The 25526-nt window shown below is 45.1% G+C and overlaps 1 protein-coding gene across 2 annotated transcripts in view; it reads right to left on the bottom strand.

The window, feature by feature from the left end:
• The window catches only part of LOC147619877 (pentatricopeptide repeat-containing protein At2g13600-like), a 39430-nt gene extending 14712 nt beyond the window's left edge, over positions 1–24718 (bottom strand). The window contains exons 1-3 of one of the 2 annotated variants that reach the window (XR_015270095.1): positions 24253–24718; positions 16142–16212; positions 15879–16013 (exon numbers count right to left, since the gene is read on the bottom strand). Coding sequence is in view for 1 of the 2 variants with exons in the window: in XM_086825728.1 (XP_086681854.1) it covers positions 22573–24504 (1932 nt within the window). In the remaining variant the exon portion in view is untranslated. Of the gene's footprint in view, positions 1–15878; positions 16014–16141; positions 16213–21578 lie in introns of those variants that run through there. The other variant, XM_086825728.1, reaches the window with a different exon arrangement.
• Between the last annotated feature and the right edge of the window lie 808 nt (positions 24719–25526).

Genomic DNA, 25526 nt, shown 5'->3' with positions numbered 1-25526 from the left:
CCTAGGGCCACTAAGGCCTAGGGGCAAACTTCAATAAACATTAAAACTTAATGTTTTTAGTTTCCCCCTTCACACCTAGGGATGTCCACACATCTTAAACACTGTCCGGGCACCCCCCATGTGAATCATAAAATATTCTGACCCTGCAACCACCATGCCCACACTTGTCCTGCTCCATTTTCACAGGGCCATGACATACCCCCCTCTTGAAAGATGGCAAGCGTCCTCGATTGCATTCTGGTGAGGCATCAAAATATCCAAAGTGAAATATAAAATATGGCAAGATCAGCGTCCCAATCTCTCTGAGCCATACACATGTATCAACATTCACTGCAAACCAATGGCATAGTAATAGTCCAAGTTGTATACCACTGTGAACCATACATATCCACAAAAATCTCCATGTGACTAGTACACATATATCATAGAAGTCCCATAAACAGATGTACTGTCAGCCTCAGTACCTTCGGATGAGATAAAATCTGCACCAAGCGACCTCTAGATGTCATCTGAGCCTGTCTGTATCAAGGGAGTGGAGGTGCTACCCCCCTCTTGAGCATCAGGTAATGCTCCAGACCCATGCTCTGCTGAACCTGAATGAGCCACAATAAGAGTCGGCTCTAACTCAAAGGCATCGAGATAAAGCTGCAAAACCTGAGGTGAATCTTCCACATGCACAATCTGAAAGTGAAACATTGACAAAAAGTTTGCCCAACGCATATGCTTCTCTGAAAGCTTAGTCTGCGTGAGGAAATATCGCAAGGTCTGATGATCTGTCTGCACAGTGAAATCAGCCCCAAGCAAGTAGTGTTTCCAAGTAGAAAGAGCGTGAATTACAGCCAACATCTCTTTCTCATACACCTGTAAATGCTTCTCAGCATCTTGCAAAACTCTACTCTCATAGGCTATCACATGTCCCTCTTGCATGAGAATTGCACCAATGCTACTTCCACATGCATCACACTGGACAACAAAAGCCTTTCGGAGATCCGGTAACACCAATACTGGGTCCGAAGTAAGCTTTTCTTTGAGCTTTTTGAATGCTGTAATTTCCCGATCAGCCCATCTAAACGGAGTTGCTTTCTTCGTCAAAGCATGAAGAGGCGAAGCAATTTCAGCAAAGTGCCGTATGTAACGCCTGTAATAGGAACACAATCCTAGAAAGCTGTGTACATCATGCACGGTCCTCAAAGCTGGCCAATTAAGTATTGCTTCCACCTTTGCTGGATCCATACGGACTCCATGACCAGACACAATATGCCCCAAGAAATGTATCTCCTGCAAAAAGAACTCACTCTTCTTGCCATTAACCACAAACCTATGGTTTCTGAGTTCTGCAAACACAATGGCCAGATGCCTTCTATGCTCTTCCTCAGTTCGTGAATGCACAATCATATCATCAAAGAATGTGCCCACAAACTCTCTATGAGGCCTGAAAATCTTGTCCATCATTCTGTTAAATGTGGCAGGCGCATTTGTCAAACCAAAGGGCATAACCAAGAACTCATACAACCCAAACGTGGTTCGGAATGCTGTCTTATGCACATCCTCAGGTCTAATGCGTATCTGATGATACCCGCTTTTCAAGTCAATACGACTAAAAACTGTGGAGCCCTGTAAGCGGTCCAAGATGTCATCGATCCTCGGTATGGGGAATCGATTCTTGATGGTATTCTTGTTCAGCGCCCTGTAATCAATACACATGCGCCAAGAACCATCCTTCTTCTGCACTAAGAGCACAGGTGAGCAAAAGGGTGATGAGCTAGGCTGTATCAACCCCTTATTCAATAGCTCCTGCACCTGACTCATAATCTCTTCCTGTTGGGCTGGACTAACACGGTACGGCGGTCTATTCGGTGGAGTACTTCCAGGAATCAGATCTATGGCATGATCTTCTGGCCTCTCAGGAGGTAATTCTCCTGGCAATGACTCGGAAAAACAGTCTTGAAACCCACTTAAGAAATCAGCCCTGTCCTTATCTAACATTGACAAATTAGACTTAGACTCATCATCCTGTGCATCCTTTACATAAATCAAGTACGCGGAAAGATGCTTTTTCATTACTGATGAAATCGCCGAAGCGGATACAATAGGAACAGATTCCCCTTTGAGTTTTACATCCAATACATGCTCTTTCCCTCTATGAGTCAGAGTAATTTTCCTGTTGTAAGTATCCACCACCGCATGTACCCTGTGGCACCATGGCATCCCCAACAAAACATCACAGCCATCCAAAGGCATGATGAAGAACTCCTCACTGTCCACATAACCCTGCAAATGAAGCCGAAGCTTCCCAATAATAGGAGTAACGGGTTCTGCATACCCTGGACAAGCCATATTAGCCTCATGTAACGGCCCCATCTCCTCTGCGCGAATCCCCAATCGGCCAGCCAAATCTGGTGAAATGAAGTTGGCTCTAGCACCTGTGTCAAAGAAGATCAAAGCATTCTGATCTCTCACTTTGCCCCATGCCCTGCACAACTCTGATGCTTCACCACTTAGCTGCTCCCCCACAAGATCAGGAACTAAGCCTGCAGAAGGCTTTGGTTTCTTTGGCTTGGGCTCTCCTTTATTGTCAGGGTCCTTTTTGGACGTTCTTTTGGGACAATTGAATGACATATGCCCCTCTTCAGTACAGTAAAAACACTTTTGAGCATCTCTCAAAGCTTGTCTTTCCTCAGAAGTCCTCTTGGGCATTGGCAACTTCTTATACTTTGTCTCTGAAGACCCTTTAGCATCACGAGAAGCAGGCCCAAATTTTTCAGCTTTCTTGCTCAATTTCTTACTGCCCTTAAATCCAGATGAACCACCTGTGAGTAACGCATTAGCTGTCATAGCATTTTCAATCATCTGTGACATGTTCGTTACTCTTGTCTTTATACAATAATCTCGTACCTCCTTGGGCAGCCCACAACAATACTTCTCTACCTGCTCAGATAATGGCACGGCACGATAAGAAGTCACTGGGAGTAGAGCTTCCCAAAACTTCTTGTTATAATCCTCCAAACTATCACACTTTGAAGCATCCAGCTTGTGCCATGCGGTCATAACATCCACCTCAAATGTAGATGTGAGCCATACGGAAGAGAAAACCTGTTTGAATTGGACCCATGTGGTGGGTGCTATGCCTTGCAAAAGAAGAGTAGACCACCACTGCAAAGCATTGCCCTTGAGAAAAGTGGCAGCTTTCCTCACCTTAGAGGACTCTGTGTAATTCCCACCAAAAAAAGCAGCATCAAACTGCTGTAAAAAGGTAAGTGCTTTAAGTTTATCCTTGGCCCCACTGAAAGTGTCAAACTTCACTGCAGCTCCTCCTTCCTTGTAATCCTTCGCCTTTCCCATAGGCGTTAGATTATCATATGGAAGTGGTTCCGCAAGATTGCTGCCCCCAACATTCATACCCATCATTGGGTCAACATTTCCCATTCCCATGCCAGGCATACCATACATTCCAGCCATGTTTCCATACATTCCATTATGCATACCTGGCTGCATGCCACCAAACATATTGCCTTGCATCCCAGGTTGCATGCTTCCAAACATATTTCCTTGCATACCGGACTGCATACCACCATACATATTCCCTTGCATGCCAGGCTGAAAATTGGCTCCAAAAGGCCCATACATACCCATGCCTCCCTGAGGATAACCCCCAGTCATGGATTGAAACACCGAGCCACCACCAAAATAACCTGGATGCATGTTCTGCTGAGGAATAGGTGGCTGTCCATAGAAGGAACTCTGAGAGTTTGCACCATAAGCATGCTGCATATTCGGAAACTGGCCAAAAGATGGTTCCTGTGGGATGGCACCACTATGACCCTGCGGAAGATTCTTCGAACGATCCTTCTTCTTCTTTTTCTGGGGCTCTGTGCGGGGCTCTGTGCGAGATCTCATAAATTCAGCAAATCTCTCGCTCTGTGTGAGCTGCATAAAAGTATCCAGAAGACTAGCCAAACGATCTTTGAACCGAGCATCATCATCCTCTTTACCATGCACATCTTCTGGCTGTGTTACATCCTCATAAGGCTCAACATCTGCAGCCTGTTCTCCTGCAAAAATATCCTCAGATACATCTCTTTCAGGAGAAGTCTCTTGCTCTTCTTCTTCATGATAGAAGTACTCATCCTCTGTATCAGACATGATTGCTGAATTTTCAGCGATGGCTTTCTTCAAAGCAACCATGAGCTCACCCCCTTCAGAAAGTTGATGATTGGTCCCGGCAACGGAACCTTGAAACCGGCCTCTGATAGAAAAACCAGAGTGCGGTAGGAGCAATCACCCGTCCACTTGTAGTCTAGATGAAAAACAAAACACAGATTGGAGCTAGAGTGCCCAAATCTGAAAACACAGCGACACCTGTTGGCCCCAAAGCTTGGCGCCCCTTGCGGTATTTCTTTATTCAATTATAATAATATGTATGGCTGAGTACAACACAAAAACCAGCCAAGAGTTTACACCTGTAAGTCCAATCTGACTGCCCACAAATCCTTCTCAGCACAGAGGATCTATGCACACAGATCTGTGTCTTCAAACAACACACTGTGCCTCCCTCTGATCAGCCAAGATCACTAAGCAGGCCAGCCATGGGCATACATCTGGCATAACTCAAGAGCATGATACATCTTCTCAGCTCAAACATACATGTGCTGTCCAATCTCTGTCTTAATCCCTTGTCAATCTGCCAAACCCCTCCTCTCACAAGGAGCCAGATAACACATACCTGCAGCAGACATCAAGCAGTAGAAAGAGAGATGGATGAACAGAAACAGAGCTTACCAAGTTCAGCTCGTGAATCAACACTGGAGGAAGCAACAGCACCAATCTGTGCCTGCAGGCACTTGAATCCACAATCCTGCTTCACACATGTGATTGCACTTGCCTGTATCCTCCTCCTGATGCTCACTCCTATGCTGTCCTTGAAAATACAGATCTGAAAATCAGCACAGTACCCGTCTGTACCGCCTCGGGATACGTGCCAGGAGTTGTACTTGCACAAACAGTTGGCTGTCTTGATTCTGGTCGCCTGAATTTGAGAGAACAGGCCTGTCCAGCACCTGTTAACACCTCTGCAGCAACTGTACCTTCTGTACCCTGCTGCCCGTACACTGTACGGCAGCTATACAAGGTGTACTTGCTGAAAAACAGTCTGTACAGCCTGTACAGGGCTTCTGCGCAGCCAAACCAGCAGCAGCCCTGAGCGCCGCCAGCAACAAAGGAGAAAGAGAGAGAGAGAGTGTGCCCAGTTCTGGCCGTACAGTGCTGTACGGCTGGTTCCACTCAGAAAAACAGCAACCAAACTGGTCTTCAGCAGTCGCCTCCTCCTTCTTGAGCTTTTCCACGCTAGCCTTCAAGCGCATGAGGGAACTCCACTTTTGCTACACGATTCCCCAAAAAGGGAAGAGAGAGAGAGAAGAGAGAGAAAACTCCTCCCCAATTTAATCCCTAGGGCCCCAACTTAAATAAGTTCCTAGGGCCACTAAGGCCTAGGGGCAAACTTCAATAAACATTAAAACTTAATGTTTTTAGTTTCCCCCTTCACACCTAGGGATGTCCACACATCTTAAACACTGTCCGGGCACCCCCCATGTGAATCATAAAATATTCTGACCCTGCAACCACCATGCCCACACTTGTCCTGCTCCATTTTCACAGGGCCATGACAGAGATCCCAAGTTCACTTCTTATTTATGGGGTTCATTATTTGATAACTTTGGATTACACATGCATTCCACACAAAAATGGTGAGCCATAAATTTTGATAATCAATTGGCTTTTGATGTTCTTTAATCATATTTCCATGCCCCAATAATCAAAATGGGAGTACTATCTTCCATTGGTGGAGGCTATCTTGAATGATACCAGTATTGGTCAAACTGTATATTATATTATAAGGTAACATTTGGTCGTCGTTTCTCGTCTTTTCTTATTATGAGGATGGTGTCTCCACCATTGGAGGCCAACAAAACTAGAGAGACATTTTTAGATATTATTAAGTCTTTAAAGGAGAACCTATCCAAATCACAAAAAGGCTATGCCAGGCAAGCCAACAAGTCTAGAGTCAAAGTTCCAACTACGAGGAAGATTGGGTATTTCTCTTTGAAGAATCGGTTGAAGCAAGTGGGCAAGCATTGTCCCAAGCTCTCTTCCAAAGATTTGGCACAATTTCTATCTTAAAGAGGATTAGTGATGTCTTCATAAAGTTCAAGTTACTAGATAATTAGACTATGCATGATGTCTTCATGAATTTAACGTTACAAGACAGTTGCAAGATGAATTCCATGTCTCATAGTTGAAGCCTTACATTGGACCATCTTTGCAAGACATTTCTGAATGAGAAATAATAGCTTGAAGTGGTCGACAACACAAAAGTAATCAAGCCCAAGCAAATTCTCTTCCACAAGTGGAAGCATGGTTCCACTCGGAGACTCAAATAGTTCAAATTCAAGGGCCAAACACTCACGACGTCATTTGGCTCAACAAGGAGTTTCTTGGAGTTGCCCACAAATATTGGTGGACTACTTGGAAGCCATGGAGTTTTCACCCCAAGCTAAGCAAGAATACATCCATGCACTCAGATTCTATGTGACATACTGATCCATCATCGTTGCTACATTCATACATCAATAGAACCTTTTTTAGCATTTATTTATCATATGTCGTGACCCCATTTTGAGCTCTAGTCAAGGGACATATCAAGCACAACCTACGTAGGGTCAACATCTAAAGCCTTATGTGTTAGTATGTGTCACATAAACCACTTGGAGAATAGAGCAATTAGGTTATCTTAGGGTAGAAACATGTAGGTATCATAGAACAGAAGCATTACAGAAGCATGTAGGTATCATAGAGTAGAAGCATTATAGAAGCATGTAGGTATAGTAGGGTAGAAGCATTGTAGAAGCATGTAGGTATCATAGGTGCTTTAGGCTATTTGCCTTAGGGGCAAGACTCCCATATGGGATGCCCAAGAGCTACAAAAGGGGCAAACCATGAGCTCTTGGCTTATAGGCTAGTTGACCCAGTAGAAAGGCATGTCAGCCACATTAACCAAATCCCACTAGCCTTATGTGTGTGAAAGCATTACATAAAAGCTATTTATCAAGTTGTGAACATATAAACACAAGCCAAGTTGAACGATATGATAGCAAGCCAACTTACATTAGGTTCTTGCGTTAGTTGTTTTATATAAGCAACTCCTCAGTCTCTTACAAAAAGTGAAACAGAGTAGCTACTATCATGTGTGCTTGAGTCTTCTGACTTGTGCATACATATTTTCAATAAAGAGTCACATATTTTCAACAAAGCGTCATATGTGCTTGAGTCTTTTGACTTGTGCAAACATATTTTCAACAAAGCACCTTCATAGTGCATCCCATGCATCTATAACGCATGAATGGATGTGAGGACCTACTCCTCGACAGCATCCATGTCCACCACTAGTCAAAACCCTTTGCCAAAACACCAATCAATGCTACAAATCTATGGTTCTAATTAGTCTTTATTTGGTTGCTCTCCTCAGGATTAACTTGGGATTAGCCAGTGCATGTCTTCCACATGACATCCTCCTCTGCTAAACTTGATGACAGGATTCCAATTTGTGTTCTTTGATGACTATCATCATCCCATTCTCTATTCTCGGAATCCCTCTGTCATCCTTCCCTCTCTAGCAACCTTTGATGACTATCATCATCCCATTCTCTATTCTCGGAATCCCTCTGTCATCCTTCCCTCTCTAGCAACCTTTTCATTGAACACCCAGTCCGGTATCCAAATCCACTCTAGCTCTGATGAAGATCTATGCATTTGTTCCATCTAGTCCCCATTCTGTTCTTGCCCTATCCCTGAACACTGTCTTTGGTCTTCTTTCCTGAGAAATGAGTCTGGCACTCTCACTCCACCCCTTGGAGGATCAACCTCCCCTGGAACCGTTGCCTGAAAGCCTTTCCTAGTGTGCCCCAAGTGGCACCCACTCACAAGACTGCCATCCCCTTGGGCTTTATGGAACACCACCAACCAACCTCCTGGGAATTCTTCCTTGCCTTGGGCCTCGTACATGTGCACTTTCTTGTGCCTTGGACCTATGCACCTTCATTTGGGACTGAATCAGTGTTTAGCTTTGGTGAGTTTGATGCTTTGATACCAATGTCATATGCGGAAGCAGTCTTCTTTCAACCCTAAACACCATCTTGGAACATGCTGATGCAAAACGCGAACAGAAGATAGAGAAGAGAGAGAGATAGCTAAGTATTCAGTATATTCTATAGTACAAAAAGGAACCCTATGACCCAGCCAAACAAGGGCTGAATGAGTCAATACGTTGAGCAACAATGCTATTTATAGGCCTTGTGGTGACCAGGTGAACTGGCCGACTGCTACTGGTCGGCCAGCTCCTGGACAAGATAATTCACATGTTGTAGCCGACAGGACCTACTCATCTTCTATGTGCTGGCTGCTGACAGCATCCATGTCCACCACTAGTCAAACCCCTTTGCCAAAACAACAATCAATGCTCCAAATCTATGGTCCTAATCAATCTTTATCTGGTTGCTCTCCTCAGGATTAGCTTGGGATTAGCCAATGCATGTCTTGCACATGACACCCCCACGAATCAAGAAACGCTCAAGAATACCATCCACAATAGTGAAAGTGTCCTATCTCTAATCAAGAATGGGTGCATAATCCCTAAACCATTGAATGCTGAGAATCATATCACACCCCAAAAGAGATGAGACAGTGAAGTCTTGTTGAAATGTGTCCTTTTTTTGAACCATGAATTCAAACTATTGAGCCTTATGAGATATGTGAGTGCGAAGAGCGGGTGTGAACCCGTCTACATCCAAATGATGGGGTAGAAGTGTACAACTCATCTGAGCTTTCCATATTGAAGAGGACAATGAATTATTGTCCCTTTGCTATGCCACAAGCACAAATGAGGGCTTTCTTTTTTCCCTCAACATCACTCTCTTGCTTATCGTCACATACCACTGTGGTATTGTGTTTAAGGTGGGTATGAGTTGAACAGTGTTAGTGGTCGATGTGAGAGGCATGGATGCAGCTATAGTGGTGGCTACTATCAAAGAGAGGCTTGTACAGCCTATCACTTGGTATAATCTTTCTTACCATACCCCACAATGTGGCAGAAAAAACAACCTACCACTTGGTATAATCTTTCTTACCATACCCCACAATGTGGCAGAAAAAACATCCGTTCTTCCCCTTATACCACGCTTTCTCTTCTGGTTGGAGATATCCACCAGTAATGGCCTTTTCCTCCTGTGTTTTCTTTCCTTCTGAGGTGCTTTAAAAATCTTTCTTGTTATCTTTGCTATTCTAAGCTCCCTTTCCACCTTGGGATGATGACTATTGGGTGGTGGATGACTAATGTTTTGGAGCTAGACTGGATCTGCTTGGGCTTACCTCTGTTCAGCATCATTTCTTGATTCTGAGTGAGAATGAGAGCCCTGTCATATGATTGTGGCTCAAAATTACCTATAGTAAACCTAATGTTAGTATCCAAACATCTAATGAAGTGTTTCAATTTATCCTCCTTGGATATACCTAATATACTAATGTGATTACACTATTAGAGTATGTCAGTATTAGAGACCCATTTTGGGAGAGTCTATAAAACTCATTCTCCAGGTTGGTCATATATTGGGGAGAGGTGAAAACCTTTTTTTGAGATCAAATACGAAGGTGTCCCATACATATCGAGGAGTCCCTATGATCAGGTCTATATGTAGACTCGACCAATGCTACCACCAAGTGACTACTTCGCCCATCAAAATGCAAGGAAGCCCGTGCTACATGTGGAGGTTATGTTGCTTTGGTGATTTCCTTGTATGATGAAGAAGAAGGAAACTCTTCCTCCATGTGGCATGGTTGTTCTTGGAATAATACCACATGACAGATCACTATGATCTTCTTTGCCTAACGATCATAGAGCCAATATCCCTTCAACTCCATGCTGTAAACCCAGAAGATGCATTTGTGGCTTTTAGCATTCAATTTGATTCTCTGAGCATCTAGAACATGTACATAACATTCACACCCAAAAACTTTCAAGTGTGCAACTCAAGGTTTCTTACCCAAGTAGGCCTGATCAAGTCATCCCTTTGACGGCCTTTGTTGCACTCTTGTTAAGAATGTACACAGCCATTGTTAACTACCTCAGCCTAAAAGGATTTAGATAGATTCCTGCAATTAAGCATGCTTCTTTCCATCTCAATAATAGCATGAGTCTTGTGCTCTCTCCAACAACATTTGCTGGAGTGTGAGCGCTAGTGAGCTACGTCTTTCGTTGCAAAAACTCAAGAATTCATCAGACATAAATTCTCCTCCTCGGTATGTTCTAAACTGCTTAATTTTTTTCATGGCTAAGTTTCAACCAATGCAAGCCATTCCTTAAACTTTCCAAATGCCTTAGACTTTTCCTTAAGAAAATACATCCAAATCTTCCTACTATAATCATCTATCGATAATGTGAAAAAATAGGAAGAACCTCCAAGTGCAATTCTACTCATCTTTCCACAAAGATCATCGTGTACGAGCTGAAGAGAAGCCTTGGACCTAAAACTAGCCTCTTGTGGAAAGGATTTCCAGTGTTGCTTACCCATCATGCAAGCTTCACATACATCCGGATTGTGAGAAATTAGTGGCAAATGCTCAATTAGCTTACCTTTCTACATCGCTGAAAGAGTCTGTATACTAAGATGTCCATATCTCTCATGCTAACTCAAGTCGTCTGGACTGCAAACACTAAAAGCTCATACAAGGTGTTCCTCCAAATGCCCTTTGCTATGACTTGTCATCTCCATCAAGAATGACTCTACCATTCTTGTCAAAGTGAACCCGCAAGTCACGGTCCGTGATGGCCGAGACAGAAAGGAGGTTTATCTTCATATCTGGAACCCAAAGAACATTTGAAATCATAGTCACAAGGGACGAGGGCTTGGAACGGAGGGACGCCGAAACGTGACGGACCGGCGAGACAGGGACGGACGGACGTCCCCTTGGAAGCGTTACTCACAAGGGACGGGGACGGGGACGCCTTCAGGAACGGGGACAGCTGTGGGGGGACGGCAGGGAGCCGTTGCGCCGCATTCTGCCAGTTTTTTTGCCCGTTTTTCTGACCGTTTCTAGCTATTTGGGGACGCTTTGCCATTTCTAGCTGTTTATGGCTGTTGGCTTGGCCGTTTGGGGATGGCTTGGGCCTTGGCCCTTGCCTCTCTCTTGCCTTGGCCTTTAGGTTTGGGGCCTTAAGGCTTGGCCTAGGCTTGCCTCTCTCTGTTGCCTATCTAATATCTATATAAGAACAAGCCTCTACAAGGCTACAAGCACACACACACCCCTTCAACTTTCAAGGCTTCAAAGTTCAAGAAACTCTCTCTCTCTCAACTTTCAAGCCTCAAGCCACACTCTATGAGACTTGAGTGTATCTACTCTCTCTAGTCTCTCTAGAGAGAGTGTATCTACTCTCTCTAGTCTCTCTCCCTCAACTTTCAAGCTTCTTCTAGCTTACCATTTTAGTGTAAATTTGTGCTCATTTTGATGTACTTCCAAAGTAGAATAAGTGTAGAGTAGAAAAACTTTTAAAAAAAAGTTTTTTTTGAGTGCCGTTCCCTCCCCCTCCCCCGTCCCCGTTCCCTACTTATGGTCGTTCCCTCCCCCATCCCCGTTCCCTACTTATGGCCGTCCCCCGTCCAATCCCCATTCCCGTCCCCGTCCCGTGTGACTATGTTTGAAATACTTTTTGTACAACCTTCTTTAGATATAAGTGAAATAGTGCCTGAACCTTTTATTGGACACTTCGCATCATTGCCCATTGCTACCATGATGTATGTCATCTCTCATAGGGTTTAGGAAGGAATACCAATCCTTTCCACTGGTCATGCGCCTAGAAGCCCCATTGTTGATGATCCACGAATCATCACATGGTGCAACATTAGTTGTCTTGTTGCACACTTCTTCAATGGCAACAAATAGATCTATTTCTGTAGCATGAATGGATTCTTCCTTGGTCTTTGGAGTGCCATTCTTAGTATCTCCTTGCAATTTCCTGCATTCTTTAGCTATGTGCCCTTTCTTGTTGCAGTAAAAGCATTTAACCTTTTTCTTCTAATTTGAAGAGTTAGAATCCCTGCCCTTCTTCTTTGTGTTAGTGGGAGAAAGCTTGGTCCCCACCATGCAACTCTGATCCTCATCTCCCCATCCCGAAGCAATGAAAACTGCTTAAATGTAAGAGTAGGTCTGACACCAACATTCAAAGATGTAACAAAACTATCATACTTAGGCGACAATACCCTTAGATTGCAGCGAGCAAGATCCAAGGAGAGCACACTCATGCTGACTGTAGCCATCTAGTTAAGGAGATCTTTGATTCTCGTGAGAAACACCTCCACCGTTGCACTTTTATTCAGCTTCTCTTGTTGAAGCTGATTTTCAAAATCAACTTCAGCTTCTCTTGCTGAAGCTGATTTTCAAGATTCTAAATCCTTTACGAATTAGTGGTCTTGTACTAGCTCTGCAACAAGGTCCATGCTTTTGTAGCTGTGACATCTTGAACCATGGTCAGCACACTATCTTCCACACTCCTGAAAATGGCACAAAGCACATCTGAATCCCTTCGCCTCCAAGCTTGGACAAGGTTGACAGCAATGGTACAAGAATTCTCTCTACATCCCTTACTGTATATGCAGGGTGGCTCTAACATGACCGCATAGGTCCACAGTCATAGTTGGTGCCACCGTGCACAATGAAATGATACGATACATGGCAAATACCCATATCCATGTGCTCCTTTGAAGGGACCTTCGATGGCTCATCTTGGGCCCCGTTAATGCCCCACAATGTCAAGATAGGTTGTCCAAGAGTAAAGTCTACCTACTCCATGTGTGGAATGTTATGAGATAACAATCTAGTGTAGCATGTAGCTTGTTTGACAGTCAAATCTAATCCAAGCCATCTCGAAACCATCTGGTCTCATATGCCATCTTCCCGTGTATGAATGCAAGGATACCAAGCACTCGAGCTACTCAACCATGGCTACTCCTCATAATGCGGGCTATACAAACATGAGCTAGAGGGTGCCTGGACAATACAATATGAGGGTGGAGCATTGATATCCAACATAGATATCGGTAATTGAGACGTGCTTGTCCTAGATATGTCCATGTCCCGCTGCCAAGTTTACACAATACACATGATCACTCCGTTGTGTCTTCACTCGCAGCTTTTGCAGAACTTTAGCATTAATGAAGTTGTGGGTGACCAGGGTCAAAAAGGATGCATACAGTCTCCCCTAACACCAACCCGTACATACGTATCAGGTCATTAGGGCCAAAAACTACCATATTAAAAGTACATTCCATACAAGCACTCGGACCTAAGATAATAGTATCAACGGATAAATTTAAGGGTTACATGTTACTTCGGTCAAATGAGCTCCTTTGCTCTTGGCCTCGAGGAAACTTACCTTCAAATGGCCCTTCTGACCGCATGTAAAACATATGCTCTTCCCAATGTTTTGAAGGGTCTACTGATGCTTATGTTCTTTCTTCGGATTGTATTCACCCGCAGTCTGGGTTTGATTCTGTAGAGCCTTCTCAGACTTAAACTTTTGTTTGCGCCTAGAAGCCTACCCAAAGGTTTCTGAGAGACGTTCTCCTAAGTCTGGCTAGGCACTATCTCCTCATAAATCCTAGCATACTAGATGGCATCCTCCAGTTTTTTGCTATGGTTAATGTAGCTCTCTCTCCTCTCAACTCTCTCTCTCTCACACACACACCATAGACACAAGAGAGCAACGAGATAGACCGAGACTGCAACTCTCTGTAGCATTATACATGTGTGATATTCTTCTTGTCCAAGCCTGCAAACTTGGCCTCTATATCAAACGCATCCTCCACCTTGAGGAACTCTTCCCGAAACTATCTCTTGAAATCTGCCCAAGTACTAGGTTTGTTTTGTAGCCCCTAAAGGACACCTGAAACATCTAGATCTTTCGGGCATCTAGAAAAGGATGAAACTCAAAGTGAGCATTCCATCAATTCGACCAAGAGTCAACCGCCTCCTGAGTCTACTTCTTGTTCTGTAACACGCGGAAGCTCTGGGAGTCTCTTTCAATCCTAAACACCACTGAGAACATGCTGATGCATAAACGCAGACAAAAGGGAGAGTAGAGAGAGAGAGAGAGAGATATGCAGGAAATTCATTATATTTCATATAGTACAAAAAGGTACTCAGTCTACAGCCCTAGGCTGCCTTGTAAAAAAGGTGAACATCACCGAAAACAGTCCCTAACTTGGACCCTAAGGACCCACTCCTTATGGGAGTGAATGATTACAATGAATAGCACACTTGGCTTGTTTTCTCTATTAATGCAGCGCTTGCAGTCGACTGAGCCCTCCTCCAAGTCCTCCAAGCCTTGCTCCAAGTCCAACCTACTGCCATATCTGTACTTTGTGCTCCAAATCCTAGCTCTAATGATCTTTTTCTTGGCTGTCCCTTCTGGATTAGCTCTAGGAATGTTCATGGCAATGCTTGCACATGACATCCCCCTCTGCTAAACTTGATGACGAGCTTCCAACTTGTTCCTTGGATGACTGTCATCATCCCACTCTATTCCCGGAGTCCCTCTGTCATCCATCCAACTAGGCCAACCCTTTTCACTGAAAACCCGGACCGGTCTCCAAAACCACTCTGCCTCTGAATAATATCTATGCATCTGTTCCATCCAGTCCCCAATCCATTCTTGCCCTAACTCTAAACATTGTCTTGGTTCTTCATTCCTGAGAAATGAGTCTGGCACTCTCACATCACCCCTTGGAGGATAATCCTCCCTTGGGACCGTTGCCCGAGAACCTATCTGGCTCACAGGACTACCATCCCCTCTAGCTTTGTGGAACACCACCAACAAACCTCCTGGGAGCTCTTCCCCATCCTGTGTTCATTGCCTTGGGCTTCGTACCCGTGTACTTTCATGTACCTTGGACCTGTACACCTTCATATGGGACTAAATCAGTGTTTAGCTTTGCTGAGCCTGATGCTCTGATACCAATGTAACACGCGGAAGCTCTGGGAGTCTTCTTTCAGCCCTAAACACCACTGAGAACATGCTGATGCATAAACGCAGACAGAAAGGAGTAGAGAGAGAGAGATGCTGGAAATTCAGTATATTTCATATAGTACAAAAAGGTACTCAGTCTACAGCCCTAGGCTGGCTTGTAAAAAAGGTGAACATCACCCAAAACAGTCCCTAACTTGGACCCTAAGGACCCACTCCTTATGGGAATGAATGATTACAATGAATAGCACACTTGCCCTTTTATAGGCCATTGGACAAATGAAACGCTGGCCGACTGCTGGTCGGCCAGCTGACTGGGCTTGTTTTCTCCATTAATGCAGCGCTTGCAGCTGCCTTTGCTCTTGTACAGCCGACTCCACTGTCTTGCAGCCGACCGAGCTCTCCAAGTCCTCCAAGCCTTGCTCCAAGTCCAACCTACTGCCATATCTGTACTTTGTGCTCCAAATCCTAGCTCTAATGATCTTTTTCTTGGCTGCGGGTGGTCGGCGGTCACAGACAAGAAGCGACATGCAAAAATGGCGCAGCTTCGAAAAACATGAATCGCAGGAAAGTACAAAAAGTACACAGCACCCATCAAATCCCAACATCGGGGGACAAAAAGATTTTAAAAAAACCTACACGTATGAAACGCTGATAACCTTCGCGTTTGTAGCAAACGTTTGCAAACGTTGGCCTCATGAACCATGCATGTATGATATGGACTATGATCATCGTCATGATCTGACACATCATCAACAAAGGGTAGAGCGTGTGCCATCGCACAAAAAAGAAGGTAGTATGATGTCCTTACCAAGTAAAAGCACCCAAAATCTTCAAGTATGGACTGGCCGCTTCAGATTTCAGGATTCCAGCTCTTGCTATGCGTGATGATGGAGACAAATAATATCTTACATATCCAGAATTCCGCATACACCCACGCTTTCCTCTTTTACCCTCAAAACCATACATGACAAAAGACCATAAAAGCACCAACGTTTAAACCATAAAAACAACATAAAGAAGAATAGCTAGGCTTTGCAACACAATTTTCTGCCATGTAAAAGACACGCAAACCTTGCTTTGCTTCCGTCTGCACCATTAGGATGGCTCTGATACCAAGTGTGAGATCCTCCCATACATCGTTCCTAATACACATGCAAAAACAAGATTAGTACAAACCAGATAGAAAGGGTGCAGGCAAGCTCACCACCCAAGTTCCACTCCTATGAAAGAGTGCACAGAGCGGAAGCAGAGTGGCACTAGAATGTGCTGAACAGAGAGTGCAAGAGAGAGAGAGAGATGGAGAGAACTATGCTGAATAGACTGAAGCAAAACAGTCCCAAGCAAGAGACACAAATAGTCTCATAAGTGAGGGAGCAAAATATGTACAAGACTGAATGAAACAAGAGAGGCCAGCACCCACTATTTACAGTGAGGGAATGCTGGCCGACTGGAGCTGATAAACAGGCCGACTGGAGCTACTGGGCATGGCCGACTGGAAAATGCCAGAAAGGCTGGAAAAAATCCCAGAAAAAAAGTAAAAAAGGGGTGGCCAGCCCACAAGCAAGGGCCATGCAAAAGGGGGACCAAATGGGCATCATAAAAGAGCAGAATCTGAGGATGAATGTGCTAACACCCCCTCTCAGCACCAGATGCTGAACAAACTCTGAGAATCCGAAGATGAGGAGCCAAGGAAGCCTGAGAACTGGCTTGGTGAACAAATCTGCAGCATTCTCCGCGGAAGGACAATACTCCAAACGCAAATCTCCAGCAAGAACCCGTTCATGAACATAGTGATACTGAATCTCAATGTGTTTCGTACGAGCATGAAACACAGGGTTCTTGGCGATGGCGATGCAACTCTGATTGTCACACCAAAGAAGAGTAGATCCGGTAGGAGGACAGCCGAGCTCCTCCAATAATCTCCGCAACCATATCGCCTCACATGCAGCATAACAAACTGCACGGTACTCTGCCTCGGTAGAGGAAAGCGCCACAGTAGGCTGCTTTTTATTGCTCCAAGAAATGGCTCCAAACCCAAGTGAAAAAACACAACCAGTGGTCGAGCGCCGTGTATCTGGATCTCCAGCCTAGTCTGAGACCATCCAACAAGAGCGTGTCCTTGGCCATAAAAGATGCCAAAATCCAGAGTGCCACGCAAGTACCGAAGAACTCTGAGAGCACACCGCCAATGCTGCTGACGGGGTTTGGATGAGAAGGAACTCAATAAGCTGACTGCAAAGCATATGCCCAATCGGGAGTAGGTTAACCATACCAAACAACCGACGAGAACCCGATACTGTCCATGATCAGTCCCTAGAGAAGCATCAAGTGAAGAAAGCTTCTCACCAATATCCATAGGAGAAGATATTGGTTTGCACCCAGTCATCTGAAATCTGTCGAGAATCTCCCGAGTGTACTTCTGCTGAGAGAGGAAAATGCCCTTCGAGGTCTGCAAAATCTCAAAGCCAAGAAAATAATGCAAGAGGCCAAGATCCGTCATCTCAAACTCTATCTCCAAAGCATCCATAACAGAACAGATCCGCACAGAATACGAACCTGTAAAGATAAGGTCAACATAGACCACAATGATAACAATCAACCCCCTCTCAAGGAGGATATAAAGGTTCGAATCTGCATGAGAACGGTGCAGGCTGAGCTTCTGAAAGAACTCATCAATCCGCTACCAAGCCCGCGGAGCCTGCTTTAGACCATATAAAGCCTCCTTCAGCCGATACACATGATCCTGTTTGCCCGGAACAACAAATCCTAGCGGCTGATCAATATTCACCTCCTGTGTAAGCTCTCCATTCAGGAAAGCCGACTTGACGTCCATCTGGAAAATGGGCCATCTATGATGTCCTGCAAGTGCAAGAACGGTGCGAATGGTAGTCATCCGGGCCGTCGGAGCGAAGGTCTCATCGAAGTCGACATCAGGGCGCTGAGCATAACCCTTGGCAACCAACCTCGCCTTGTGCTTGTCCAAGCTACCCATCAACTCGCAACTTTGATTTGAAAATCCAACGCACACCAATCACCTTACGCTGCAAAGGCCGAGGCACCAAAGTCCAAGTGCCATTCCGTTCAATAGCATCCAGCTCTGCCGGCATAGCATGACGCAAAGGCTCATGTGAAAGAGCCTCGTCTACAGAAGTGGGATCAGAAGGACCATTAATAATTGTAGACATAAGAGCATAATTAACAAATATGTTGCCCTCATGAATTTGTTTCCCTGTAACTCTGGAAGAACGCCGAAGAGAACCAGGCGGAGGAGCAGAAGGAAGCTCACGTAACCTAGAGTCACGAACTGTCTGATAATACCAACCAGGTACAGATCTGCTCGAACTCGCCGGAGGAGGAGCAAGGTCATCATCATCTGACTGAGTATCCTCAGCTGGAGGTGTTACAGAAACAGCGGGAGCAGGAGGAGGAGGAGAAGGAGGTGCAGGAAGGAGAAGCTCACCACCCCCCTCTGAAGATGTAGGAGTCTCGTCGAACACCACATCACGGCTCACAACAACTTTACCGGCTTGAGGATCATAAAGACGATATGCCTTGGACGACACAGTGATGTATCTAAGAAAAGTCATGCGCTGAGACTTCGAGTCCAACTTGGAGTGGTGCTCCTTAGGCACATGAGCATACGCCGTACACCAAGATATCCGGAAATGAACAACGGAGGGCTTCTCACCATGGAAAGCAGAAGACGAAGCCTTGATGGTCGGTAATCCCTAAACCAACCCATCCTTCGAGGCTCGCTGCAAAGCTGATGGCTCAAATGGCCAAACCGAGCATGCCAAAGAGCAGAAGAAGCACCAGAAGAAAGCAGAGCAGTCAACTTGAAGAGACCACTATCTTGGACTCCCTGAGCCAAGATGCTACCAGTCGCCTTATCACGAATGGTAATCTCATAACGAGAAAAGATCACCTCCGCACCCTGAGATGTAAGAGCACTCACTGACAAAAGGTTAAAAGCCAAATCTGGAATATACAGAACGTCAAAGAAGTACCTCTTATCCTCGTCAGAATGGAAGATGGGGATATAGTGCCATGACCATGCACTTGCACAGAAGAAGAATCACCCAGAGTGATCTCGCCTGATCTGGCAATGAAGTCCTGGAACCAATCTCGATGGGGTGTCATATGAGCAGTAGCACCGCTATCAACAATCCAAGACCGTGACTGAGAAGTCACAAGAGCAAGTATACGCCGAGTACTTGCTAAGAGAAGAATGCCATCATCCTTCTTGGGTTGAGACACCGCCGTTGAGGAAGAGTTCTTTGCTGCTTCATCACGCTTCTTCTTGTGACATTGGGGTGACTTGTGACTCTTCTTGCCACAATAATGACATTGAATGTCCTTATTCTTTGAAGATTTGTTGTCTTTATCCTTGTCGGAATCCTTGGAGTTCTTGTCAGAACCCCCTTTTCCTTTCTTTTGTTGAGTTTTCCCTTTATCTCGTGCTGCCAAAGCTCCATCAGGGCCACCAGAAGTGCTAGTCCGCTCCTCAAAGCGAGACTCAATCTGCATAACGGAGGGGAGAACTTCCTCCCAAGTAACTGGAACAAGACGAGGAGAAGAAACCAGAGTCTGAAAGTATGCATCAAACCTCTCTAGAAGTTTGAAGAGCAGCCGAATAGCCATATCCTCTGTGGAGATGTCCTTGCCACAAATAGCAAGCTCGTCCCAGAGATCTTTCATCTTCGAGATGAAAGCAGATACAGATGGAAACACAAAAACTGATAAGTTCATAAGTTGCTTTTTCAACGCCAAAATCCGACCCGGAGACTTAATCTCATAGAGATCTGCAAAAGCCTTCCAAACTTCATGTGCATCATCTGCTGTACGCACATGAGAGAGAATAGCATCCTGACAGTTCAACATCAGGAAGGAGAAAACGCGTCAATCATTCGACTGCCAAATATCAATCTGTGCCTGAGTCACAACACCGGAAGCAAGGGTGGGAGGGGTGGCATTGGCCAGTGTAACAAGCCAATCCCAGAGATCCACGCCATGCAAGGCCGATTTCACCTTCACCTTCCATAGGGTGTAGTTGGAACCATCCAACTTGGCAGACTCAACAAACATATGAAGAGAAGTCGTGCAGCCATCACAAAAGCTTGGGCTCAGTCTCAAAAAAATGCACAAACTCTGAAGAAAAAGTGTCCTCCACAGGTACCAAGAGTGCAACCAAAGCCTGCAACACCCCAAGCCCCCTCTCCGCCTATTGTCCAATCTCCAAGTGGGAAAGAAAACGCTGGCCAACAAGGACCTAATGGCTGAGTTGATGAAGCCAATCTGAAGGAAAAGCGACCAGCAGGGTGCTGTCCAAAAAACGCAGCAGCAAAGGCTATGGATCTGGAAGAAAAACGCAGAGGAGAGGGTGCTGAAAACAGGGCTGAATCTGGGGCAGCAAAGAGGTTGCTAAACCGGGAGCGATGATACCATAAAAGAGTGCACAGAGCGGAAGCAGAGTGGCACTAGAATGTGCTGAACAGAGAGTGCAAGAGGGAGAGAGATATGGAGAGAACTATGCTGAATATACTGAAGCAAAACAGTCCCAAGCAAGAGACAGATAGTCTCATAAGTGAGGGAGTAAAATATGTACAAGACTGAATGAAACAAGAGAGGCCAGCACCCACTATTTATAGTGAGGGAATGCTGGCCGACTGGAGCTGATAAACAGGCCGACTGGAGCTACTGGACATGGCCGACTAGAAAATGCCAGAAAGGCTGGGGAAAAATCACAAAAAAATAGTAAAAAAGGGGTGGCCAGCCCACAAGCAAGGGCCATGCAAAAGGGGACCAAATGGGCACCATAAAAGAGCAGAATCTTGGGGATGAATGTGCTAACATCCCACAGGTCCATGCCATTCAACCCCGGCGTCCCACACCCCACTACCCACCCACAAGGACCCTCAGCAAGGCTACCCATGATCCGCCATGTCCATGTCCATGTCCATGGTAAGAGTAGGCCTCTTAGTCCAGGTCCTGACCACACTGAATCAATAATAACCCAAGACTCACTTATATAGTGTTTATTGCTGCAATAATAATAGTCTAGTCATAAATAGCCATTATAGATTTACTAATATTGAATCTTAGCCACCTAAATGTGCCTGCTTTCCCTAGTCCCAGGGCTCCCCTAACCTTGCTAGATTAGTCCCTAACCCCAAAGGTTAGTGCTTGGTATATAACACCTGTAGTAACAACACGAGGGTGGAGCATTGAGGAAATGCTTTTCCAACAATTCCCAACTTAGAAGGCAGCCTGTTTGTGCATGTATCCCTGCTCAGGTGGGCAAGTCAAGCATCCTGTTCAACCCTTAATCTAGCCCATGCTCGATTCAGAAGAGGACCCAAACCAGCTAGGAATTAGCATAAGTCTTCCAAACCTCCTCAACTTAGAAGGCAGCCAGCTTGTGCACAGATCCTTGCTCAAGTGAGCAAGTCCTGCCTCCTGTTCAGCCCCAAATTTAGCCCATGCTCAATTCAAAACGGAAGGTTAGCTAAATCCAAAGGTAAAGAAAATACACCACAAGACGGCGCTTCAGTATGTTATTGGGACCCAATCACGTGCCTAGTGTACTCTATCTATCTCTCTCTCCTCTCTTCACTTAATGCACCAAAGCAGTTAATCGCATGCCTTTATCATGTCTTCCACTAGTGCATGTACCAGCTGCACACACAGACAACGGAACACAACTGATTCTCATAGCCGATGATGTAACTTTCAACCATTCATGAAGCGCATCTTAACATGAGAGAGAGAGAGAGAGAGAGAGAATTCTCACTCCCAATGGCTACTTATGTGAGCCCAAACATAGAAACAATACAAGAGTAGAGAATGTTTCACATGAACATTCTATCAGGCACTGGATACTGGAGTCACTGCTGCTTCAAATGTGTGCATATATGTCTCAGGTTTGTTGCCCATGCAAAGTGGGCTGTGACTCTCCTACTATTTTGAATGCTTGGGGCTGGTTTTTTATCTTCGAGAAGTGGAAGAATGTCACTTTATGGTGGGCAAGGAGGACCTTTTATAAGCCCCATGTTGGTCAACAGGCCCATGGTTCCTTCCAAGGAGCTAATTTCCCCCTTGGGGGCAGCTGCTCTCCCTTCAAGCTAGAGCGCCCCAATGCTGCACCCAGCTTCTGCCTGAACTTGGTTGCCCCACTTGCTTATGCTTGTTCTGTAAGTCTGCTGCAGTATCCTTTTGTGCACGATGTTTACTGCAGAGTATTTCATCCTGGCTGTGAAAATCCTGGTTATGTAAGTTTGCTGTCTCATCCTCCTGTGGATGGTATTTGCCTCGGGGTAGTTCATCCCCTTCCTTGGAGTGCAAGCAAGCTCAACCCCGAGCCCATAGTTGTTACAGCACTTTTCCTACCTTTTCAGGCCTCACAACGCCAGCTGCTCGTGTCATGTATGCTTGTCCTGGCCCTAGTAATGTCCACTGCATTCAGGGATTAGTGATCCATGGGACAGTCTTGACTACCCAATCCCTTAGCAATCAATAAGATCAACACTTTTTGCATACAAATTCCACATGGTTACATATGGTGAAGCACTGTCTGGATCTATCTTGATAAGGTGTTTTGCTGCTTGTAGACCCCGTTCTAGATCACCATGAACCTTGCACGCACCCAGCAAGCTTAACCATGCTAAACTAGTCTCGTGTAAGGGCATCAGCTTGATCAAGTCCTCTGCCTCATTCAAGAGTCCTGCACGTCCGAGAAGATCAATCATGCACATGTAATGCCCCTCTGAATGTATTATACCATAGTCCTCCTTCATAGAGACAAAAATGTGCCTAGCATCATCAACTTGTCCTGTATGATTGCATGCAGTGAGAACAGCAATGAAGGTGATCTCGTCCGGCTTAACACCATCAAGAAGCATTTGTTGAATGAGATCCAAAATCCTTTCATTGTGACCATTCTGGGCATATGATGCAATCATGGAATTCCACGAGACAATGTTGCGCTGCATCAGTCTTCCAAACACACTCCTTGCTGCATGAAGGCTGGCACACTTGCCATACATGTTAATGATGGCATTACCCATGGCAATATCATCATCATAGCCATAAGCAACAAGGGACATATGGATCACATGCCCCTCTTCTAAAGCTGCCAAGCTAGCACATGCATCAAGACACTCAATGAAAGCAACCTTATTTGGCACTACACCTAGAAGTTGCATTTGATTGAATAAGTTCAAACCCTCCTCAGCTTGACCATTGCAGGTGCATGCTGCAATCATCGCACTCCATGCCACCACATCTCGCTGAGACATTTTTCCAAATATTTTCCATGCATTTTCCAGGTCCCCACATTTCCCAAACATGTTGACAAGCGCAGTGGCCACAACATTGTCCCCCTCATACCCTAACTGTCGAATTGACATACAGATGTCTCGTCCCTCCTTTACAGCTGACACATCATTGCATGCCTCCAAGGCACAAATGAAGGCAACCTTGTCAGGCCTAACACCATCATTCTGCATTTCATGGAAGAGGTGAAGAGCTTCTTTACTATGATTGTTATCACTACAAGCTGCAATGGCCGTGCTCCAGGAGACAACGTCCCGATTGTGCATCTTGAAAAACACAAGTAAGGCAAAATCCAGTTTCCCACACTTGCTATACATGTTGATGAGCACATTTCCAACAACAGTATCTTGGTCACATCCACTGTTGACAACGGCAGCATGGATCTTTTGCCCCTCATCTAGTGATGCTAGTCTCATGCATGCATCAAGAGTGCCAACAAAGGTAATGCTGTTGGGCTTGATGCCCTCATCTTGCATTTGATAAAAAAGATTCAAGGCCACATGGCTATGCTCATTCTGTGAGCATGCTGCAATCATGGCGCTCCAAGATACCACATCTTTCTTGGGCATTTTATCAAATGTAATGCTTGCTTCTTGCAAAAATCCATTGTGGGCATATGCATGCAGTAATATATTCCATGCATATAGATTAGCGTAGGGTAATGCATCAAAAACTACTTGTGCATCATTCATTTTCCCACAAATTCCATACATCTTGATAAGGCAGCTAACTACAGTATTGTTGCATTCAAGTCCATGCTTGATAATGTGTATATGCAAAAGCCTACCTTCAGATAGGTTCTTTGAATTGCTGCAAAGCTTGAGAAGAGAAACTAGGGTATTGAAGCTTACCGGTTCTGGCTCTTCATCTTGCTCTGATGGGTGCGTTTCTGGGGCCATGGGGTTTGCGATAAGTTCTGTTTGCTGTGTTTTTGATTCACATGTTATGTTGCTGGTGGTCATCAAGGGGGCTAACGCTCGTGTGCTGGGAGTGCTTTTCACTTGCCCACCACCATCAAGGGACATTTGTTTTTGCTTTCCCAATGGGCTCACAGCAAAGGCGCCATGGCATTCATGGTATGTAAGAACTTCACATGCGTTCATGTCGGAATAGAAATGGACGCTACTCAAATTTTAGGTTTGAGCACAAAAAACATCTCTATATCTCTATATTATTATGAAGGAAGAGTTTCACACCGGTCAGAGATGTCGCAGGTGATGGTGGCAGCTCTTGGTGGAGTGTGGAGGACCTGGCTCCCCGTCCAAAGGTCGCCCACTATTACTCAATTCACCGTCCCAATGAATGCCACAAAAAAAAAACATAGGTGGTTCTCTAGCAAGCTAGCCTCCGAGCAAAACATCTGGCAAGCACGCTCCTAGGCATACCTCATACAATGATCCTTCCAAGCAAACCTTCTTTCTGGAGAGATACACAAATAATAAAAATGATTCAAGTAGGCTCGTGAGCAACTTCATCTAGCAAGCCATTTCTGAGAGCTCCTGGGCACTTCATCCCAGCAAGCTAGCACTACCTATATTACCATGTCGTCCCTCGGGCAAAGCATCCAGCAATAACACCAATAAAATCACAAAACCAATCTAAACAATAATCATCACTAGCCACCTCGTCTGGGCAAAACTTCTGACATGAAGTTTAGAACATAAAGATACAAAATGAACCTAGCCATGGCCAGTACATAAAAGATCCACTTCTCAGTTAACAGAAAAGATCCACTTCTCCTAAGCATCAGTAGCATGTTCCATGGTAGCCTCCAAGAGGACTTGTGCTTCAGGGTCAAGACTGCTCATAGAGATGACCATACCAAGAGATCTACAGCCAATTTAGGGGAAAGTTGCACATGCACATGCTGTGTTATGGTATTGCTGCAGAGCGATGAAGAAGGGGTGTGCCCTTGAGAGTTTCTCTATAATCTAGCTGCACCCCATGCCAAGAGCTCTTTAACACATTTAGATGATCCTCCATGTGCTTCAAAATGCAATGATGTGCTTCCAAAACCACAGTCGCTTCCACTAGATCTTGTAGACGTTGCACACATGAGAGATGCCTTACTTAAAAAAAGCAAGCGGACTACTGTAGAATGGCTAGACCGGGTTGCCAAGTGTAG

This window comes from Cibotium barometz, chromosome 32 (genome assembly GCF_041138505.1).
Source record: "Cibotium barometz isolate CiBa-2024 chromosome 32, ASM4113850v1, whole genome shotgun sequence".
NCBI lineage: Eukaryota > Viridiplantae > Streptophyta > Polypodiopsida > Cyatheales > Cibotiaceae > Cibotium > Cibotium barometz.
The sequence above is the reverse complement of the archived record's forward strand: the minus strand, read 5'-3'. Positions and strand labels throughout refer to the sequence as shown.